Source organism: Oncorhynchus mykiss, chromosome 8 (genome assembly GCF_013265735.2).
Source record: "Oncorhynchus mykiss isolate Arlee chromosome 8, USDA_OmykA_1.1, whole genome shotgun sequence".
Lineage (NCBI taxonomy): Eukaryota > Metazoa > Chordata > Actinopteri > Salmoniformes > Salmonidae > Oncorhynchus > Oncorhynchus mykiss.
In genome coordinates this window covers 90,300,832-90,324,233 of record NC_048572.1, presented here as the reverse complement: position 1 = coordinate 90,324,233, position 23,402 = coordinate 90,300,832, and the positions used below count along the sequence as shown (strand labels likewise).

Genomic DNA, 23,402 nt, shown 5'->3' with positions numbered 1-23,402 from the left:
TATGTTTTTAGTGGTGACCAGTCTTCACTGTATTTTTAGTGGTGACCAGCCTTCGTTATGTTTTTAGTGGTGACCAGCCTTCGTTATGTTTTTAGTGGTGACCAGCCTTCGTTATGTTTTTAGTGGTGACCAGCCTTTGTTATGTTTTTAGTGGTGACCAGCCTTCGTTATGTTTTTAGTGGTGACCAGCCTTTGTTATGTTTTTAGTGGTGACCAGCCTTCGTTATGTTTTTAGTGGTGACCAGTCTTCACTGTATTTTTAGTGGTGACCAGTCTTCACTGTATTTTTAGTGGTGACCAGTCTTCACTGTATTTTTAGTGGTGACCAGCCTTCATTATGTTTTTAGTGGTGACCAGCCTTCGTTATGTTTTTAGTGGTGACCAGCCTTTGTTATGTTTTTAGTGGTGACCAGCCTTCGTTATGTTTTTAGTGGTGACCAGTCTTCACTGTATTTTTAGTGGTGACCAGTCTTCACTGTATTTAACGTGGTGACCAGCCTTCACTGTATTTTTGGTGGTGACCAGCCTTCACTGGGTTTTTGGTGGTGACCAGCCTTCACTGTATTTAACGTGGTGACCAGCCTTCACTGTATTTTTGGTGGTGACCAGACTTTGTTATGTTTTTGGTGGTGACCAGCCTTCATTATGTTTTTGGTGGTGTTCGTTGTGTTTTTGTTTTGGACACTGGTGACAAACATAAACTGGTCACCAGCGTACAAGCATATGCCGGTCAGGCGTAAAACCATCATCAAGTCACATTATTTATGCAGGCTTGCTAAGTGACGTTGTTTTCCTATTGGAATCCAGCCAGAGTGGATTCCCACAGTCTGCATTGAGAATGGCTGCCAGGGTTAAGGTTAGTCAATCACGCTCTCTAAACCATATAAACTGGAACAACTACTTCAATAACAGGTTCAATAAATCCAACTAACAGATTAGTTTAGAAATATGTATGTTACTTATCTTTGTATAGCATAAAATAAATTCATTTATCAATTAATCAATCAATATACAGTGGGGAGAACAAGTATTTGATACACTGTCGAATTTGCAGGTTTTCCTACTTACAAAGCATGTAGAGGTCTGTAATTTGTATCATAGGTACATAGGTATCATAGGTACTCTCTGTGAGAGACGGAATCAAAAACAAAAATCTCGAAAATCACACTGTGATTTTTAAGTAATTAATTAGCATTTAAATAAAAAAATGTATGTGCAAAAACACAGATACTAAAACAAACAATTCAAACAAACTAACTGCAATAGAGCATGATGGGAAATATGATCATGATGGGTGTGGTTTTGCAAAAAGGTAATTACATACCTACAGTAGAAAGGAGGAGAATGTCTTATTTCGGTTACGCTTTATATGACGTTCAGCTTCATAAAGCCTTCATAAAGCCTTCATAAAGCCTTCATAAAGCCTTCATAAGCACTAAAATGTGTTACAAAGTATCTAAATGCAGCAAAAAAAGAACCGTCCTCTCACTGTCAACTGCGTTTATTTTCAGCAAACTTAACATGTGTAAATATTTGTATAAACATAACAAGATTCAACAACTGAGACATAAACTGAACAAGTTCCACAGACATGTGACTAACATAAATGGAATAATGTGTCCCTGAACAAAGGGGGGTCAAAATCAAAAGTAACAGGTGGCCACCAGCTGCATTAAGTACTGCAGTGCATCTCCTCCTAATGGACTGCACCAGATGTGTCAGTTCTTGCTGTGAGATGTTACCCCACTCTTCCACCAAGGCACCTGCAAGTTCCCAGACATTTCGGGGGGGAATGGCCCCAGTCCTCACCCTCCGATCCAACAGGTCCCAAACGTGCTCAATGGGATTGAGATCCGGGCTCTTCGCTGGCCATGGCAGAACACTGACATTCCTGTCTTGCAGGAAATCACACACAGAAGGAGCAGTATGTCTGGTGGCATTGTCATGCTGGAGGGTCATGTCAGGATGAGCCTGCAGGAAGGGTACCACATGATGGAGGAGGATGTCTTCCCTGTAACGCACAGCGTTGAGATTGCCTGCAATGACAACAAGCTCAGTCCGATGATGCTGTGACACACCGTCCCAGACCATGACGGACCCTCTACCTCCAAATCGATCCCGCTCCAGAGTACAGGCCTCGGTGTAACGCTCATTCCTTCGATGATAAATGCGAATCCGACCATCACCCCTGGTGAGACAAAACCGTGACTCGTTAGTGAAGAGCACTTTTTGCCAGTCCTGTCTGGTCCAGCGACGGTGGGTTTGTGCCCGACGTTGTTGCCGGTGATGTCTGGTGAGGATCTGCCTTACAACAGGCCAACAAGCCCTCAGTCCAGCCTCTCTCAGTGTATTGTGGACAGTCTGAACATTGATGGAGGGATTGTGCATTCCTGGTGTAACTCGGGCAGTTGTTGTTGCCATCCTGTACCTGTCCCGCAGGTGTGATGTTCAGATGTACCGATACTGTGCAGGTGTTGTTACATGTGGTCTACCACTGCGAGGATGATCAGCTGTCCGTCCTGTCTCCCTGTAGCACTGTCTTAAGCGTCTCACAGTACGGACATTGCAATTTATTGCCCTGGCCACATCTGTAGTCCTCATGCCTCCTTGCAGCATGCCTAAGGCACATTCACGCAGATGAGCAGGGACCCTGGGCATCTTTCTTTTGGTGTTTTTCAGAGTCAGTAGAAAGGCCTCTTTAGTGTCCTACGTTTTCACAACTGTGACCTTAATTGCCTACCGTCTGTAAGCTGTTAGTGTCTTAATGACCGTTCCACAGGTGCATGTTCATTAATTGTTTATGGTTCATTGAACAAGCATGGGAAACAGTGTTTAAACCCTTTACAATGAAGATCTGTGAAGTTATTTGGATTTTTATGAATTATCTTTGAAAGACAGGGTCCTGAAAAGGGGACGTTTCTTTTTTCTTTTTTTTTTACCTTATGTCATGCTTTATAAATGGTTCATAAATGTGGCATAACTGTGTGACATAACCACCTATGTCAAATGTGACATAACCCATCATGTTGAATATGATATAAACATGTGCTGAAGAATGAGCTGAACATAGAACATTACACAGGGCTGTGAATAGTGTAGCTGGTCCCTTACCACTCTTATATATAACATTACACAGGGCTGTGAATAGTGTAGCTGGTCTCTTACCTCTCTTATATAGAACATTACACAGGGCTGTGAATAGTGTAGCTGGTCCCTTATCTCTCTTATATAGAACATTACACAGGGCTGTGAATAGTGTAGCTGGTCCCTTACCTCTCTTATATAGAACATTACACAGGGCTGTGAATAGTGTAGCTGGTCCCTTATCTCTCTTATATAGAACATTACACAGGGCTGTGAATAGTGTAGCTGGTCTCTTACCTCTCTTATATAGAACATTACACAGGGCTGTGAATAGTGTAGCTGGTCCCTTACCTCTCTTATATAGAACATTACACAGGGCTGTGAATAGTGTAGCTGGTCCCTTATCTCTCTTATATAGAACATTACACAGGGCTGTGAATAGTGTAGCTGGTCTCTTACCTCTCTTATATAGAACATTACACAGGGCTGTGAATAGTGTAGCTGGTCCCTTACCTCTCTTATATATAACATTACACAGGGCTGTGAATAGTGTAGCTGGTCCCTTACCTCTCTTATATATAACATTACACAGGGCTGTGAATAGTGTAGCTGGTCCCTTACCTCTCTTATATAGAACATTACACAGGGCTGTGAATAGTGTAGCTGGTCCCTTACCTCTCTTATATAGAACATTACACAGGGCTGTGAATAGTGTAGCTGGTCCCTTACCTCTCTTATATAGAACATTACACAGGGCTGTGAATAGTGTAGCTGGTCTCTTACCTCTCTTATATAGAACATTACACAGGGCTGTGAATAGTGTAGCTGGTCCCTTACCTCTCTTATATAGAACATTACACAGGGCTGTGAATAGTGTAGCTGGTCCCTTACCTCTCTTATATAGAACATTACACAGGGCTGTGAATAGTGTAGCTGGTCCCTTACCTCTCTTATATAGAACATTACACAGGGCTGTGAATAGTGTAGCTGGTCCCTTATCTCTCTTATATAGAACATTACACAGGGCTGTGAATAGTGTAGCTGGTCCCTTACCTCTCTTATATAGGACATTACACAGGGCTGTGAATAGTGTAGCTGGTCCCTTACCTCTCTTATATATAACATTACACAGGGCTGTGAATAGTGTAGCTGGTCCCTTACCTCTCTTATATATAACATTACACAGGGCTGTGAATAGTGTAGCTGGTCCCTTATCTCTCTTATATAGAACATTACACAGGGCTGTGAATAGTGTAGCTGGTCCCTTACCTCTCTTATATAGAACATTACACAGGGCTGTGAATAGTGTAGCTGGTCTCTTACCTCTCTTATATAGAACATTACACAGGGCTGTGAATAGTGTAGCTGGTCCCTTACCTCTCTTATATAGAACATTACACAGGGCTGTGAATAGTGTAGCTGGTCCCTTACCTCTCTTATATAGAACATTACACAGGGCTGTGAATAGTGTAGCTGGTCCCTTACCTCTCTTATATAGAACATTACACAGGGCTGTGAATAGTGTAGCTGGTCCCTTACCTCTCTTATATAGAACATTACACAGGGCTGTGAATAGTGTAGCTGGTCTCTGAGCTGGCGGATGGATGGTTCTTGTCTCTTCCTGCTAGAGGTACTGCATGTTGGTTCCAACCTTGAATGTAACAACAAAGAAAGTTAGTAGGTCTTTTAAGAAATTCCTTTGTCACACCATCTGGATAAGGTCTGTGCTGCACCAGAAATACTCAGAAAGGCGCGTTCACACCTGAGCACAGGGCTAAGAGCCTCCTGAGCACAGGGCTAAGAGCCTCCTGAGCACAGGGCTAAGAGCCTCCTGAGCACAGGGCTAAGAGCCTCCTGAGCACAGGGCTAAGAGCCTCCTGAGCACAGGGCTAAGAGCCTCCTGAGCACAGGGCTAAGAGCCTCCTGAGCACAGGGCTAAGAGCCTCCTGAGCACAGGGCTAAGAGCCACCTGAGCACAGGGCTGAGAGCCTCCTGAGCTAAGGGGGATTTTAGCCTGGTGCTAAGCAAGTGTTCACACTTACACATTCTAAATTGGGATAGCACCAACCTTAGCCTAACCAACCTTACACTCAAAAATTGAAGTTTATTGTTTATGTCATATTTGACCAAGTGGCTTATGTCACATTTAACATTGGTGCATAATGTCACATATGTTATGCCACATCTATGAACCCTTTATAAAGCATGACATACGGTTATAAATGATTTGTGCACCTGTGTAGCTTCGTGAAGCCTTTATAAGCTGCACGTGGTTTAAAGCTGGACCCCTTATTCATCATGATTTGTAATTTCACTGATTGTATGTCGCTCTGGATACGAGTGTTAAATGCTAGTGCTAAAGTGCTAAATGACTCAAATATAATAATGAGAAATGTATTTCTCAACTCCTGATATTGACCCACTTACACTCACCGGAGTATCTGACGTAGGTTTTGAAAAGGCACCCACAAACAGGCTACCAATGTGGAAAATATGTTTGCCCTTATCTTTCTAGCTAATAGGCTATATTAGAGTTTACACTTCCTGTTCCAATTACATTGCAGTCGGAAAGTATTCAGACCCCTTGACTCTTTCCACATTTTGTTACGTTACAGCCGTATTCTGAATTTAAAAATAAAATAACAAATAAAAAACTTAAATATCACATTTAAAATAGTATTCAGACCCTTTACTCAGTACTTTGTTGAAGCATCTTTAGCAGCGATTACAGCCTCAAGTCTTCTTGGGTATGACGCTACAAGCTTGGCGCACCTGTATTTGGGGACTTTCTCCCATTCCTCTCTGCAGATCCTCTCACCCTCTGTCAGGTTGGATGGGGACCGTCGCTGCACAGCTATTTTCACGTTTCTATTTTCACGTTTCTCCAGAGATGTTCAATCAGGTTCTTATTTATTTATTATTTATTTGTTTATTTGGCTCCTTTGCACCCCAGTATTTCTACTTTGCACATTCATCTACTGCACATCTACCATTCCAGTGTTTTCCTTGCTATGTTGTATTGACTTAGCCCCTATGTACTGCCTTAAATCCCTCATTTAACACACTATATATGTATATATTTATATTTTTCTATTGACTGTATGTTTGTTTTATTCCATGTGTAACTCTGTGTTGTTGTTTATTCCATGTGTAACTCTGTGTTGTTGTTTATTCCATGTGTAACTCTGTGTTGTTGTTTATTCCATGTGTAACTCTGTGTTGTTGTTTATTCCATGTGTAACTCTGTGTTGTTGTTTATTCCATGTGTAACTCTGTGTTGTTGTTTATTCCATGTGTAACTCTGTGTTGTTGTTTTATTCCATGTGTAACTCTGTGTTGTTGTTTACTCCATGTGTAACTCTGTGTTGTTGTTTATTCCATGTGTAACTCTGTGTTGTTGTTTTATTCCATGTGTAACTCTGTGTTGTTGTTTATTCCATGTGTAACTCTGTGTTGTTGTTTATTCCATGTGTAACTCTGTGTTGTTGTTTATTCCATGTGTAACTCTGTGTTGTTGTTTACTCCATGTGTAACTCTGTGTTGTTGTTTATTCCATGTGTAACTCTGTGTTGTGTTTTATTCCATGTGTAACTCTGTGTTGTTGTTTATTCCATGTGTAACTCTGTGTTGTTGTTTATTCCATGTGTAACTCTGTGTTGTTGTTTATTCCATGTGTAACTCTGTGTTGTTGTTTATTCCATGTGTAACTCTGTGTTGTTGTTTATTCCATGTGTAACTCTGTGTTGTTGTTTATTCCATGTGTAACTCTGTGTTGTTGTTTATTCCATGTGTAACTCTGTGTTGTTGTTTATTCCATGTGTAACTCTGTGTTGTTGTTTATTCCATGTGTAACTCTGTGTTGTTGTTTATTCCATGTGTAACTCTGTGTTGTTGTTTATTCCATGTGTAACTCTGTGTTGTTGTTTATTCCATGTGTAACTCTGTGTTGTTGTTTATTCCATGTGTAACTCTGTGTTGTGTTTTATTCCATGTGTAACTCTGTGTTGTTGTTTATTCCATGTGTAACTCTGTGTTGTTGTTTATTCCATGTGTAACTCTGTGTTGTTGTTTATTCCATGTGTAACTCTGTGTTGTTGTTTATTCCATGTGTAACTCTGTGTTGTTGTTTATTCCATGTGTAACTCTGTGTTGTTGTTTATTCCATGTGTAACTCTGTGTTGTTGTTTATTCCATGTGTAACTCTGTGTTGTTGTTTATTCCATGTGTAACTCTGTGTTGTTGTTTATTCCATGTGTAACTCTGTGTTGTTGTTTATTCCATGTGTAACTCTGTGTTGTTGTTTATTCCATGTGTAACTCTGTGTTGTTGTTTATTCCATGTGTAACTCTGTGTTGTTGTTTATTCCATGTGTAACTCTGTGTTGTTGTTTATTCCATGTGTAACTCTGTGTTGTTGTTTATTCCATGTGTAACTCTGTGTTGTTGTTTACTCCATGTGTAACTCTGTGTTGTTGTTTATTCCATGTGTAACTCTGTGTTGTTGTTTATTCCATGTGTAACTCTGTGTTGTTGTTTATTCCATGTGTAACTCTGTGTTGTTGTTTTATTCCATGTGTAACTCTGTGTTGTTGTTTATTCCATGTGTAACTCTGTGTTGTTGTTTATTCCATGTGTAACTCTGTGTTGTTGTTTATTCCATGTGTAACTCTGTGTTGTTGTTTATTCCATGTGTAACTCTGTGTTGTGTTTTATTCCATGTGTAACTCTGTGTTGTTGTTTATTCCATGTGTAACTCTGTGTTGTTGTTTACTCCATGTGTAACTCTGTGTTGTTGTTTATTCCATGTGTAACTCTGTGTTGTTGTTTTATTCCATGTGTAACTCTGTGTTGTTGTTTATTCCATGTGTAACTCTGTGTTGTGTTTTATTCCATGTGTAACTCTGTGTTGTTGTTTATTCCATGTGTAACTCTGTGTTGTTGTTTATTCCATGTGTAACTCTGTGTTGTTGTTTATTCCATGTGTAACTCTGTGTTGTTGTTTATTCCATGTGTAACTCTGTGTTGTTGTTTATTCCATGTGTAACTCTGTGTTGTTGTTTACTCCATGTGTAACTCTGTGTTGTTGTTTATTCCATGTGTAACTCTGTGTTGTTGTTTATTCCATGTGTAACTCTGTGTTGTTGTTTATTCCATGTGTAACTCTGTGTTGTTGTTTATTCCATGTGTAACTCTGTGTTGTTGTTTATTCCATGTGTAACTCTGTGTTGTTGTTTATTCCATGTGTAACTCTGTGTTGTTGTTTATTCCATGTGTAACTCTGTGTTGTTGTTTATTCCATGTGTAACTCTGTGTTGTTGTTTATTCCATGTGTAACTCTGTGTTGTTGTTTATTCCATGTGTAACTCTGTGTTGTTGTTTATTCCATGTGTAACTCTGTGTTGTTGTTTATTCCATGTGTAACTCTGTGTTGTTGTTTACTCCATGTGTAACTCTGTGTTGTTGTTTATTCCATGTGTAACTCTGTGTTGTTGTTTATTCCATGTGTAACTCTGTGTTGTTTGTGTCGAACTGCTTTGCTTTATTCTTGGCCAGGTCGCAGTTGTAAATGAGAACTTGTTCTCAACTAGCCTACCTGGTTAAATAAAGGTGTTCTCAACTAGCCTACCTGGTTAAATAAAGGTAAATAAAATAAAAAAATAAAATAAAAGATTGATGAGGAAAATAACGTTTGATGGGTCGCCGGTTCGGCTGTTTACACACACAAAGAAAAATGAAGGGGTTCTTGTCAGGGGTTAGGGAGATATGTGTAACCATTATTATTATTTTTGCATATGGGGAAGGGTTATTTACTGGAAAATACCAGTCTATTTGTGTAAAAATCAACCTGATTAACAAAGTTTATACATTTTTTAAACATTTTCAAAATAAAATGTTATAAAATTCCAAATAAAATTTTATATTTTTTGCTAAAAAACAAGTCGCTAGTTGTAGCCAAGCCCATAAGCAAATAGGTAAACTGGGATATGACTTAAGAGTTAAACATACTATGTAACATGTACAGTATATAGTATGTATAGGCTGGAAGTAGAAGCCTAAGTGTCGTTGTCCTCTAGTTTACTCCAATTAGGGGAGGGGTGGTAGGGTTAGGAGAACATAATAAAGGAAAATATATTTAATAATATATATATATATTTATATTTATATATATATATATACAGTACCAGTCATAAGTTTGGACACACCTACTCCTTCAAGGGTTTTTCATTATTTTGAAATTTTTCTACATTGTAGAATAATAGTGAAGACATCAAAACTATGAAATAACACATATGGAATCATGTAGTAACTAAAAAAAGTGTTAACTAAAATATATTTGAGGTTTGAGATTCTTCAAAGTGGCCACCCCCTGTCTTGATGGCAGCTAGCCTTTATGTACTTTGTTGGTTACTACATGATTCCATATGTGTTATTTCATAGTTTAGATGTCTTCACTATTATTCTACAATGTAGAAAATAGTCTAAATAAATAAAAACCCTTGGTTTGTCCAGATTACCGGTTGGTCCAGCTCTGTCCAGATTACCGGTAGGTCCAGCTCTGTCCAGATTACTGGTAGGTCCAGCTCTGTCCAGATTACCGGTAGGTCCAGCTCTGTCCAGATTACCGGCTGGTCCAGGTTTGTCCAGATTACCAGTTGGTCCAGCTCTGTCCAGATTACCGGTTGGTCCAGCTCTGTCCAGATTACCAGCTGGTCCAGGTTTGTCCAGATTACCGGTTGGTCCAGGTTTGTCCAGATTACCGGTTGGTCCAGGTCTGTCTCAACTAAGAAAGCTCAGTCAGAGACCGGGAAACACTTCTGCTTCAGACTCAGACATTGTTTGGGTTGGACTCCAGTCTCATCACAGAGAAACATTGGTTGGGTTGGACTCCAGTCTCTCATCACAAAGAAACATTGTTTGGGTTGGACTCCAGTCTCATCACAGAGAAACATTGTTTGGGTTGGACTCCAGTCTCATCACAGAGAAACATTGGTTGGGTTGGACTCCAGTCTCTCATCACAAATACACATTGTTTGGGTTGGACTCCAGTCTCTCATCACAGAGAAACATTGGTTGGGTTGGACTCCAGTCTCTCATCACAGAGAAACATTGTTTGGGTTGGACTCCAGTCTCATCACAAAGAAACATTGGAGAGACATTTATAGTAGGACTTTTCCTTGCTGATGCCGAAGTTCAACCAGTTGTTAACAATGAGCTCAGTAGATCAGTAGTGTGTATCATTGTCTTACAGCTGTGTAGTGCGTCCAGATCACGGTATGATGTAACTCATTTTGTCTTTCTGTTTTCCAGGTCCTCGCCAATCTGGTTTTGGAGGAGCTACAACCCTCTCTACAGACAGAACTGCTGGCCAGACTAAAGGGAAAGAAAGCAGGGAGGAAGAGAGTCTGGTTCACCGTGAGTGAATGAACGTCTCAGATCCTTTATTCAGAAAGTCCTACGGTAATGTTATAGCTCTGAGTTCTGTCGTCCTGTAGGGATCTCTGCTCTATACTGCCCCCTGATGTTCAGTCTATAACCTGGTCCTGGATCAGTTAACAGAGGGTCTATGCATTCTGTACTCAGCTGTGTTCTGTCGTCCTGTAGTGATCTCTGCTCTATACTGCCCCCTGATGTTCAGATGTTGGAGGCAGTCTATAACCTGGTCCTGGATCAGCTAACAGAGGGTCTATACATTCTGTACTCAGCTGTGTTCTGTCGTCCTGTAGTGATCTCTGCTCTATACTGCCCCCTGATGTTCAGACGTTGGAGGCAGTCTATAACCTGGTCCTGGATCAGTTAACAGAGGGTCTATGCATTCTGTACTCAGCTGTGTTCTGTCGTCCTGTAGTGATCTCTGCTCTATACTGCCCCCTGATGTTCAGATGTTGGAGGCAGTCTATAACCTGGTCCTGGATCAGCTAACAGAGGGTCTATACATTCTGTACTCAGCTGTGTTCTGTTGTCCCCCCAGACGTTGGAAGCCGCGTACCACCTGGTCCAGGATCAGCTGAGGGAGGGTCTGAAGGGACTGAAGGAGGAGTGTAAAGAGACAGCCAGGTCTCATGAAGCTCTGCTTCGCTCTGATATGGACCAGATAGCCAGTTCTAGAACCTTCCTGCAGGCCAAGCTACAAGGTACAATACCATGATGGGGATCTACAGATGTGGTAGCCTGGCGGCAAACACGGGTCGAGAATGCATTGTGGTGTAAAGGAGTAACCTCAGTAACAAAGAACTAACACCTTAGGATCCGAGGCAGGATATTGTGGGACCTAAATGAATGAAAAAGCAACAGTTATTGGGACAGTAGTTGTGATGAGCAGACATGGGATTACTATATCTAAACTGTTGTTCCATCTCGGTCCCCACAGCCTCCGTCAGTGATCCAGCAGCAAAGTTCTGCAGTGAGAACGTGTCTCCGTACCTGGCGTCCATCTTGGAAGAGCTGATGTCTCCGGTGACGGGGGGCTTCCAGGGGGTCCGGCTTCTCCTGGAGGGGGAGATAAACACTCTCTGTCTGGGCTTCCCCGAGGGCGCGGGGCAGGAGGAGTTAAACCAGGTAAGAAGGTGTTGGTGGAGCAAAAGATGGTCAAGTTCCCTCGCATAAGAGTGAACAACTGAAGCGTGAACAACAAATAATCTTATTGCTTGAGGTGAATCACTCTAATGTCTAATAGTATGTGTGTTATAGCGTGTGTTGCCTCTGTCTCTCTTTCTCTCTCCCCAGGCACTGGGTCAGATGTGTCAGGCAAGTCTGGAAGAGTGTTACCAGAAAGTGGAGGTCCTGACAGAACAGCTTCAGGAACTCAGGCATCGCTTCAAGTTCTCCAACTCAGTTCGTCTGATCCACTGCACGCAGATAGACATGCAACAGGTTAGACAGATACTGTAGGACATGTCAAAAGTAGACCTAGACTCAACAAAAAACTAACTCTGTCGTTAATCTCTCTTCTGTATATTCTACAACATACCATTTCCTCACATCTCAGATTTGGATGAGATGTTATCCTATGTGTTTCTGTCTTGTTGTAGCTGATGGAGAATGCTGTGTGGTTATGTCTTGTTGAAACTGATGGAGAATGCTGTGTGGTTATGTCTTGTTGAAACTGAAGGAGAATGCTGTGTGGTTATGTCTTGTTGTAGCTGAAGGAGAATACTGTGTGGTTCTGTCTTGTTGAAACTGATGGAGAATGCTGTGTGGTTCTGTGTTGTAGCTGATAGAGAATGCTGTGTGGTTCTGTGTTGTAGCTGATAGAGAATGCTGTGTGGTTCTGTGTTGTAGCTGACAGAGAATGCTGTGTGGTTCTGTCTTGTTGTAACTGATGGAGAATGCTGTGTGGTTCTGTGTTATAGCTGATAGAGAATGCTGTGTGGTTCTGTGTTGTAGCTGATAGAGAATGCTGTGTGGTTCTGTCTTGTTGTAGCTGGGTGGAGAATGCTGTGTGGTTCTGTCTTGTAGCTGAAGGAGAATACTGTGTGGTTCTGTGCTGTAGCTGATAGAGAATGCTGTGTGGTTCTGTGTTGTAGCTGACAGACAATGCTGTGTGGTTCTGTGTTATAGCTGATAGAGAATGCTGTGTGGTTCTGTGTTGTAGCTGATAAAGAATGCTGTGTGGTTCTGTCTTGTTGTAGCTGGGTAGAGAATGCTGTGTGGTTCTGTCTTGTAGCTGAAGGAGAATACTGTGTGGTTCTGTGCTGTAGCTGATAGAGAATGCTGTGTGGTTCTGTGTTGTAGCTGACAGACAATGCTGTGTGGTTCTGTGTTGTAGCTGATAGAGAATGCTGTGTGGTTCTGTGTTGTAGCTGATAGAGAATGCTGTGTGGTTCTGTCTTGTTGTAGCTGATGGGGAATGCTGTGTGGTTCTGTCTTGTAGCTGAAGGAGAATACTGTGTGGTTCTGTGTTGTAGCTGATAGAGAATGCTGTGTGGTTCTGTGTTGTAGCTGACAGAGAATGCTGTGTGGTTCTGTGTTGTAGCTGATAGAGAATGCTGTGTGGTTCTGTCTTGTTGTAGCTGATGGAGAATGCTGTGTGGTTCTGTCTTGTAGCTGAAGGAGAATACTGTGTGGTTCTGTGTTGTAGCTGATAGAGAATGCTGTGTGGTTCTGTGTTGTAGCTGACAGAGAATGCTGTGTGGTTCTGTGTTGTAGCTGATAGAGAATGCTGGGTGGTTCTGTGTTGTAGCTGATAGAGAATGCTGTGTGGTTCTGTGCTGTAGCTGACAGAGAATGCTGTGTGGTTCTGTGTTGTAGCTGATAGAGAATGCTGTGTGGTTCTGTGTTGTAGCTGATAGAGAATGCTGTGTGGTTCCGTGTTGTAGCTGATAGAGAATTATGTGTGGTTATGTCTTGTTGTAACTGATGGAGAATGCTGTGTGGTTCTGTGTTGTAGCTGATAGAGAATGCTGTGTGGTTCTGTGTTGTAGCTGATAGAGAATGCTGTGTGGTTCTGTCTTGTTGTAGCTGATGGAGAATGCTGTGTGGTTCTGTCTTGTAGCTGAAGGAGAATACTGTGTGGTTCTGTGTTGTAGCTGATAGAGAATGCTGTGTGGTTCTGTGTTGTAGCTGACAGAGAATGCTGTGTGGTTCTGTGTTGTAGCTGATAGAGAATGCTGTGTGGTTCTGTCTTGTTGTAGCTGATGGAGAATGCTGTGTGGTTCTGTCTTGTAGCTGAAGGAGAATACTGTGTGGTTCTGTGTTGTAGCTGATAGAGAATGCTGTGTGGTTCTGTGTTGTAGCTGACAGAGAATGCTGTGTGGTTCTGTGTTGTAGCTGATAGAGAATGCTGGGTGGTTCTGTGTTGTAGCTGATAGAGAATGCTGTGTGGTTCTGTGTTGTAGCTGACAGAGAATGCTGTGTGGTTCTGTGTTGTAGCTGATAGAGAATGCTGTGTGGTTCTGTGTTGTAGCTGATAGAGAATGCTGTGTGGTTCCGTGTTGTAGCTGATAGAGAATTCTGTGTGGTTATGTCTTGTTGTAACTGATGGAGAATGCTGTGTGGTTCTGTGTTGTTGCTGGTAGAGAATGATGTGTGGTTCTGTGTTGAAGCTGACAGAAAATGCTGTGTGGTTCTGTGTTGTTGTAACTGATGGAGAATGATGTGTGGTTCCGTGTTGTAGCTGATAGAGAATGCTGTGTGGTTATGTCTTGTTGTAACTGATGGAGAATGCTGTGTGGTTCTGTGTTGTAGCTGATAGAGAATTCTGTGTGGTTCCATGTTGTAGCTGATAGAGAATGCTGTGTGGTTCTGTGTTGTAGCTGATAGAGAATGCTGTGTAGTTCTGTGTTGTAGCTGATAGAGAATGCTGTGTGGTTCTGTCTTGTTGTAACTGATGGAGAATGCTGTGTGGTTTTGTGTTGTAGCTGATAGAGAATGCTGCGTGGTTCTGTCTTGTTGTAGCTGATGGAGAATGCTGTGTGTTTCTGTGTTGTAGCTGATAGAGAATGCTGCATGGTTCTGTCTTGTTGTAGCTGATGGAGAATGCTGTGTGTTTCTGTGTTGTAGCTGATAGAGAATGCTGTGTGTTTCTGTGTTGTAGCTGATGGAGAATGCTGCGTGTTTCTGTGTTGTAGCTGATGGAGAATGCTGTGTGGTTCTGTCTTGTTGTAGCTAATGGAGAATGCTGTGTGGTTCTGTGTTGTAGCTGATAGAGAATGCTGTGTGGTTCTGTGTTGTAGCTGATGGAGAATGCTGTGTGTTTCTGTGTTGTAGCTGATAGAGAATGCTGTGTGGTTCTGTCTTGTTGTAGCTGATGGAGAATGCTGTGTGTTTCTGTGTTGTAGCTGATAGAGAATGCCGTGTACACCTTTAAATTGCTCCTCCAGAGCTCACTGAAAGACAACCCTTCCAAACTCACCTCAGCCATGGAGAAAGCAAAGCTCAGAGTCCTCAAGGTGAGATAACAGACAGAGCTTCATACCTCCTGCCTTCTGTCTGTAGCTTCACACCTCCTGCCTTCTGTCTGTAGCTTCGTACCTCCTGTCTTCTGACTGTAGCTTCACACCTCCTGCCTTCTGACTGTAGCTCCATACCTCCTGCCTTCTGTCTGTAGCTTCATACCTCCTGTCTTCTGTCTGTAGCTTCGCACCTCCTGCCTTCTGACTGTAGCTTCGCACCTCCTGCCTTATGACTGTAGCTCCATACCTCCTGCCTTCTGACTGTAACTTCACACCTCCTGCTTTCTGACTGTAGCTTCACACCTCCTGCCTTCTGCCTGTAGCTTCACACCTCCTGCCTTCTGACTGTAGCTCCATACCTCCTGCCTTCTGACTGTAGCTTCACACCTCCTGCCTTCTGACTGTACAATGCAACACTCCTCTACCTACTGTAGCTTCGTACCTCCTGCCTTCTGTCTGTAGCTCCGTACCTCCTGCCTTCTGACTGTACGATGCAACACTCTACCTGCTGTAGCTTACTTTCAGTGAATTCATAGTTGACTAGGAGAAACTCAGCCTTGGTTATTCTGTCTAACACTTGTTGTGTGGTTGTCTTGTTGTGGTTGTCTTGTGTGGTTGTCTTGTTGTGTGGTTGTCTTGTTGTGTGGTTGTCTTGTTGTGTGGTTGTCTTGTTGTGTGGTTGTCTTGTTGTAGTTGTCTTGTGTGGTTGTCTTGTTGTGTGGTTGTCTTGTTGTGTGGTTGTCTTGTTGTGGTTGTCTTGTTGTCTTGTTGTAGTTGTCTTGTTGTGTGGTTGTCTTGTTGTGGTTGTCTTGTTGTCTTGTGTGGTTGTCTTGTTGTGTGGTTGTCTTGTTGTGGTTGTCTTGTTGTGTGGTTGTCTTGTTGTGATTAATTGGTTGACTGGTTGGTTGGTTAGATTTATGGATTGATTGGTTCATTGATTAGTTGATGGATTGATTGATTGTTTTATTGATTGATTGATGCATCTTTCCTTTAGCAATATGTCTATAACAGGGTGTAGAGTCTGGTAACATTCTTGTTCTGTGGTTGTTCCCTGCAGCAATATGACCATGACAGTAGCACGGTGAGGAAGAGGATCTTTCAGGAGGCTCTGGTTGACATCACGCTTCCTGCTATCAGGAGGAACCTGGCTCCGGCACACAAACCGGTATGTACGCTGGTAACCTTTTGTCTCTTTATATCAGTCATTATATGCTAGATATATCCCAGGGCTGATGGTCTCAGTCCATCCACATCTCACCCTATCAAATTAAAGTAATGTTGGAGCAGGTACTGTTAGTTCATCAGAATATAAACCGTGAAACCAACACTTTACAGGACCTGCAGAAGTTAGACCAGTACATCTTTGCGGATTACACCAACTTCATCAAAGTGGAAAACGTTTATGAAGATATTCTACTGAACATTCTGACCATCGAGGTGGACAAAGGTGAGTTTACCTGCTTCTGTCTGTCATCCAGGGACCAGGTTTCTCTTTATATATACAGCCATGTGTTTTTCCATCATTGTAAGCCTGCCACACACACACTATACGATGCATTTATTAAACATAAGAATGAGTGTGAGTTTTTATCACATCCCGGCTCGTGGAAAGTGACAAAGCGCTCTTATAGGACCAGGGCACAAATTATAATAATCAATAATTTTGCTCTTTATTTAACCATCTTACATATCAAACCTTAATTGTTCATCAAAAATTGTGAAGGGTGTGCTTGAAAGGATGCACATAACACTGCAATGTTGAGTTGTATTGGAGAGAGTCTCAGTCTTAAATCATTTTCCACACACAGTCTGTGTGTGGGGGCCGAGAATCCACTCTCACATAGGTACGTGGTTGCAAAGGGCATCTTAACAGTGCGATTTGCCAAGGCAAGAAACTCTGAGCATGGCCCTATCCAGAAATCTGGCAGGGGCTTCTGATTAAATTCAATTTTCACAGAACTACTTGTAGCAATTTCGATGAGTCTCTCTTGTTCAGATATCGGTAAGTGGACTGGAGGCAGGGCATGAAAGGGATAACGAATCCAGTTGTTTGTGTTGTCCGTTTCGGGAAAGTACCTGCGTAATTGTGCACCCAGCTCACTCAGGTGCTTCGCATTTGACATTGTCCTATGGCTTGAGTTCAATGATGGAAAGACCTGTGTTGTCCTTGTTAATGCAGACTGAGAAGAGTTCCAACTTCTGAATCATAGCCTCAATTTTGTCCAGCACATTGAATATAGTTGCAGAGAGTCCCTGTAATCCTAGATTCAGATCATTCAGGCAAGAAACAACATCACCCAGATAGGCCAGTCGTGTGAGAAACTCGTCATCATGCAAGCGGTCAGACAAGTGAAAATAATGGTCAGCAAAGAAAACTTTAAGCTCGTCTCTTAATTTTAAAAAATGTGTCAATACTTTGCCCCTTGAAAACCAGCTTACTGGTTGTTGTAAAAGCGTTACATGGTCACTGCCGATATCATTGCATAATACATAAAATACACAAGAGTTCAGGGGCCTTGCTTTAACAAAGTTAACCATTTTCACTGTAGTGTCCAAAACAGCTTTCAAGCTGTCAGGCATTCCCTTGGCAGCAAGAGCCTCTCGGTGGATGCTGCAGTGTACCCAAGAGCCTCTCGGTGGATGCTGTAGTGTACCCAAGAGCCTCTCGGTGGATGCTGCAGTCTACCCAAGAGGCTCTCGGTGGATGCTGCAGTACCCAAGAAATAGTGTTGTTTGATGAAGACGTTGTCTGTATAGTTTTTTGAGCCTTTTCCCCCAGCATTGTCCCAGCCATATCCGCGGCAGCAGGAAGAATGAAGTCCTCCACAATAGTATGGAGCTTGCCTGTCCTTGCCACTCGGTAGCTCACCATATAAGATGTGTCACTGCCTAATCTTAGTTCTCTTAGTTTTCTTTATTATTTTGGTTAGGTCAAGGTGTGACGAGGATGGTTTGTTTAGTTTTTGTATTGTTTCGTTTTTTTTGTATGTCTAGAGGTATGTCTTTTTGTTTTGTCTAGGGGTCTAGGGGTTTTTGTAAGTCTAGGTGTTTACATGTCTATGGTTGCCTAGATTGGTTCTAAATCAGAGGCAGCTGTTTATCGTTGTCTCTGATTGGGGACCATATTTAGGTAGCCATATTCCTTGGGTAGTTTGTGGGTTCTTATTCTATGTTTAGTTGCCTGTCTGCACTAGTCATATTAGCTTCACGGTTCGTTTTGTTGTTTTGTATAGTTTGTTCAGTGTTCAGTGTTCGACCTTTCATTAAAGAAGTATGTACGCATACCACGCTGCGCCTTGGTCTCCTCCATATGACGGCCGTGACAAGATGCTTCTAGACCTTTCTTATTAATGGATTCTGTTGCTTTCATACATGTCTTACTACTCGAAAGACGTCTTTATTGATTGATTGGATGAGTATCGGTTAATGTGATTGGATGAGTAACGGTTAATGTGATTGGATGAGTAACGGTTAATGTGATTGGATGAGTAACGGTTAATGTGATTGGATGAGTAATGGTTAATGTGATTGGATGAGTAACGGTTAATGTGATTGGATGAGTAACGGTTAATGTGATTGGATGAGTAATGGTTAATGTGATTGGATGAGTAACGGTTAATGTGATTGGATGACTAGGTTACCTGTATTTGACATTGCGTTGTTATTTTGCTGAACGGTAGATGGTTAAATTTTATTTTTGGCAGTGAAACGAGGCTACTCAGGCGAGAGGAAAACAACCTCACCCAAATGTAGAGCCCCATTGGAAAATATAAATGTTATTTTTTTATGTGAATCACATTTTTATTTGGCGTACTCCGACAGCATTGTGCATACCCCTGGGTGTACCCCAGTTGGGGACTACCTGGGGGTACCCCAGTTGGGGAATACCTGTACCATTTTATCAACCCAACCCATTCTACTAAAGTATAGGAGACAACTACTTATCAACCCAACCCATTCTACTAAAGTATAGGAGACAACTACTTATCAACCCAACCCATTCTACTAAAGTATAGGAGACAACTACTTATCAACCCAACCCATTCTACTAAAGTATAGGAGACAACTACTTATCAACCCAACCCATTCTACTAAAGTATAGGAGACAACTACTTATCAACGCCACCCATTCTACTAAAGTATAGGAGACAACCACTTATCAACCCAACCCATTCTATTAAAGTATAGGAGACAACTACTTATCAACCCAACCCATTCTACTAAAGTATAGGAGACAACTACTTATCAACCCAACCCATTCTACTAAAGTATAGGAGACAACCACTTATCAATTCATTGCATTAAAAATGAACACATTTCACTGTGTTCCCTTTTGGGCTCCCTGTTCTAAAATAAGTTACTAAAAACGCATCCCTTGTCTTTTCTACTGTCAGTAATAGAAGTGTATAACACCATTATACATGACACCATTACCCTCTTGCATAACACCATTACCCTCTTGTATACCCTGCATAGCACCATTACCCTCTTGTATACACTGTATAGCACCATTACCCTCCTGTATAACACCATTACCCTCTTGTATACCCTGCATGACACCATTACCCTCCTGTATACCCTGCATGACACCATTACCATCTTGTATACCCTGCATGACACCATTACCCTCCTGTATACCCTGCATGACACCATTGCCCTCTTGTATAACCTGCATGACACCATTACCCTCCTGTATACCCTGCATGACACCATTACCCGCTTGTATACCCTGCATGACACCATTACCCTCTTGTATACCCTGCATGACACCATTACCCTCCTGTATAACATCCTTACCCTCCTGTATACCCTGCATGACACCATTACCCTCCTGTATAGCACCATTACCCTTTTGTGTATCCTGTATAGCACCATTACCCTCCTGTATAGCACCATTACCCTCTTGTATACCCTGTATAGCACCATTACCCTCTTGTATACCCTGCATAGCATCATTGCCCTCCTGTATAGCACCATTACCCTCTTGTATACCCTGTATAGCACCATTACCCTCTTGTATACCCTGTATAGCACCATTACCCTCTTGTATACCCTGTATAGCACCATTACCCTCTTGTATACCCTGTATAGCACCATAGCCCTCTTGTATGCCCTGTATATCACCATTACCCTCCTGTATAACACCATTACCCTCTTGTATGCCCTGTATAGCACCATAGCCCTCTTGTATGCCCTGTATAGCACCATTACCCTCCTATATAACACCATTACCCTCTTGTATGCCCTGTATAACACCATCACCCTCTTGTATGCCCTGTATAACACCATTACCCTCTTGTATACCCTGTATAGCACCATTACCCTCCTGTATAGCACCATTACCCTCTTGTATGCCCTGTATAGCACCATTGCCCTCCTATATAACGCCATTACCCTCTTGTATGCCCTGTATAACACCATCACCCTCTTGTATACCCTGTATAGCACCATTACCCTCCTGTATAGCACCATTACCCTCTTGTATACCCTGTATAACACCATTACCCTCTTGTACACCATGTATAGCACCATTACCCTCCTGTATAGCACCATTGCCCTCTTTTATACCCTGTATAACACCATTACCCTCTTGTATACCATGTATAGCACCATTACCCTCCTGTATAGCACCATTACCCTCTTGTATACCCTGTATAGCACCATTACCCTCCTGTATAGCACCATTACCCTCTTGTATACCCTGTATAGCACCATTACCCTCCTGTATACCCTGTATAGCACCATTACCCTCCTGTATACCCTGTATAGCACCATTACCCTCCTGTATACCCTGTATAGCACCATTACCCTCCTGTATACCCTGTATGACATAATTGATTGTATGTACTGTATGCTTCTCCTGTATGAACTTAATCAATTCTTTCTCCTCCCTTTCGGTCTCTCATTTTCTCCAGTGGTGAAAGAAGCTGCCAGTCTGAGGAAGAACAACTTGATGGTGGACAGTACTGACCTGCAGAGTGCCAGCCAGAGCAGCCTAACAGACAGTCGAACCCCTCCCCTCTCCGCCCCCGCCAGCCCTGCCAAGATGGCTGTCTCTGGGCTGAGCAGACAGGCCGAGCGGGCATCTTCTCCCCTGGTGCAGAACTTGTCTTCTAGCGCTGGGAGGCTGGAGGTGGAAGGTGGCCCAGTGGTCCCAGATATGGCTGCCCTCACTCCTCCTGTCATTGTCATAACTCCACAAAGTGAGGCTCCAGACCCAGACCCAGCCCCACTCTCACTCCCAGCCCCAGCACATATACTTACCTATACTGCTGATGTCTCTGTAGCAGAGCCTGATACCCCTTCACCTCTACCTGATACCCCTTCCCCTCTACCTGATACCCCTTCACCTCTACCTGAAATGTCCTCTGCTGAAAGTGATTACCCTTCTGGTGCTGCCTCAACCAAACCTGATGCTTCCTTAGTCAATCATGACGCCCCTTTGGCCACAATCACACCTTATGCCGCCTCCCCCCAGCCTCCTCTTCCTGTGGCTGAACCAGCTCCCCAGACACCGGAAGTTACAGACACAGCCAAAGCATCCCAACCACCAGGAACTGAAGACAAACCAGACACAGACAAAGCCAGAAACAGCCCAGTGAGTGACAGTGTGTTGGTGTGTGTCGAGGCTCTGTCAGCAGTGAGTATGATTCTTCCTGAGGCCACGGTGCTCTCCACTGATCAGAGACAGAGACAAGCCACAGACAGAGCAGTCTACCTGAAAACTCCTGCAGGGGTGAAGGAGGGGGCATCTGTACCTCTCACTGTGGACGAGAAGGAAGAGGAGGAAGAACATCTTTGTAAGGAGGCAGAAGCACATCACATTGGTACAGCCCCATCCAACGCCCATATAGAAACTGTAGACAGTGATTTGGTCCACTCTGACACCCCTCGAGAAATGAAAGCTAGTGGTACAGTCCAAACTAGCTCATCTACCCAAGCCAGAGACACTGAACCAGCCTGCCCGACTCAGAATGACCCTAACTCCACTGAACCAGCCTCCCAGACTCAGAATGACCCTAACCCCACTAAACCAGCCTCCCAGACTCAGATTGACCTTAACCCCACAGGATCAGAGATGCAGCCTGGAGGCAGTGAGGACAGAGCTGCAGTTACCTCCGTCACTAGAGTTACTGTCACTGAGAGCGAGGGTGCCCTGCTTGCATGCAATACCCTGGTCACATCACGAGGGGGTGCTACTACTACACTCACTGGGCCTGGGGAGGGTGTAGTGGAGGCAGGGGATAGAGGAGAGGCTCTGGGGGGTGTAGTGGAGGCAGGGGACAGAGGAGAGGCTCTGGGGGGTGTAGCGGAGGCAGGGGACAGAGGAGAGGCTCTGGGGGGTGTAGTGGAGGCAGGAGACAGAGGAGAGGCTCTGGGGGGTGTAGAGGAGGCAGAGGACAGAGGAGAGGCTCTGGGGGGTGTAGTGGAGGCTCTGGGGCTACAGTCTAACACAGTGGGGATGGAGGGAGAGGAGGAAGCGGTTCCATTGGGTAGTGTGCAGTCCATCCGTGACTTGGTGATGGAGGTAGTGGAGGTGGAAGAGCTGATACAGAGGTGTCCCCCAGAAAACAGCACTCCCTAGCTGGGGAAAGAACGACTAGGGGGGGGGGGTGTACCAACAGCAGAGCAATTAACGGTGTTCATTTTGAACCCAATTCAAAATCTATTAACTATTTCTATGTCAAATAAATGACTGAAAATGTTTACTCTACAGACTGATAGAAATTGAGGAGGTAATCATCTCTCTCCTCCCTCCTCAGAGGAGCAACCACAGACTGGAGAAGAAAGAAACTGACCAAATAACATAAACGTTAACATCTGATAGCTATACTAACAAGGACTGCTATTGGTGCAGCAGACGATAATACAACTTTCACTTACATACTCAATTTTATATTGAACAACTTTGCTTTATTTGTTGTTGAAATAATTGTCATCTTTTTCATATTTTGGGGGGGGTTGAAATGAGCACCTTACATTTTGATCTGTTGTGCAGTTGGTTTTACCGTGACAACAGAAGTAATGCATTTCTAAGCCATTTGGCTTTGTTCTGTAGGACCTTTTGGGACAAAGCTATTTAGATCTGAATATATTTAACAGTTATAAGAATCAAATCACATTTTATTTGTCACATACACATTAAAATAATGATAAGGGAGGTGCTTAAATTAATAAAAACATAACACTTAACACACGTTTCTTGTTTTGTGTTCATACTGTATCTTTCTGTATGTATATAAAATATAATACCTTTAGAATTTGCGAGATCTTTTAAAAGATACTGTAGGGGAGACTGGGGTAAGTTCAGCCATTTGTTTTACATTCAGCATCATTCTGTCAAGGGAAATATAGTATTATTTCTAACAAAGATCTCTACATATATTTCAGGATGTTGTGTATCTCTGGAAACATTACAGTTTCGAAA

At 42.8% G+C, this 23,402-nt stretch overlaps 1 protein-coding gene across 1 annotated transcript in view; it reads left to right on the top strand.

The window, feature by feature from the left end:
* The window catches only part of LOC110531063 (protein Niban 1), a 63,138-nt gene extending 39,971 nt beyond the window's left edge, over window positions 1-23,167 (top strand). The window contains exons 7-14 of the mRNA XM_036986768.1: window positions 10,392-10,496; window positions 11,053-11,215; window positions 11,452-11,639; window positions 11,808-11,954; window positions 14,861-14,971; window positions 16,032-16,139; window positions 16,310-16,421; window positions 20,890-23,167. Coding sequence (XP_036842663.1) covers window positions 10,392-10,496; window positions 11,053-11,215; window positions 11,452-11,639; window positions 11,808-11,954; window positions 14,861-14,971; window positions 16,032-16,139; window positions 16,310-16,421; window positions 20,890-22,559 — 2,604 coding nt within the window. The 3' untranslated portion in view covers window positions 22,560-23,167. The remainder of the gene's footprint in view (window positions 1-10,391; window positions 10,497-11,052; window positions 11,216-11,451; window positions 11,640-11,807; window positions 11,955-14,860; window positions 14,972-16,031; window positions 16,140-16,309; window positions 16,422-20,889) is intronic.
* Window positions 23,168-23,402: the final 235 nt, after the last annotated feature.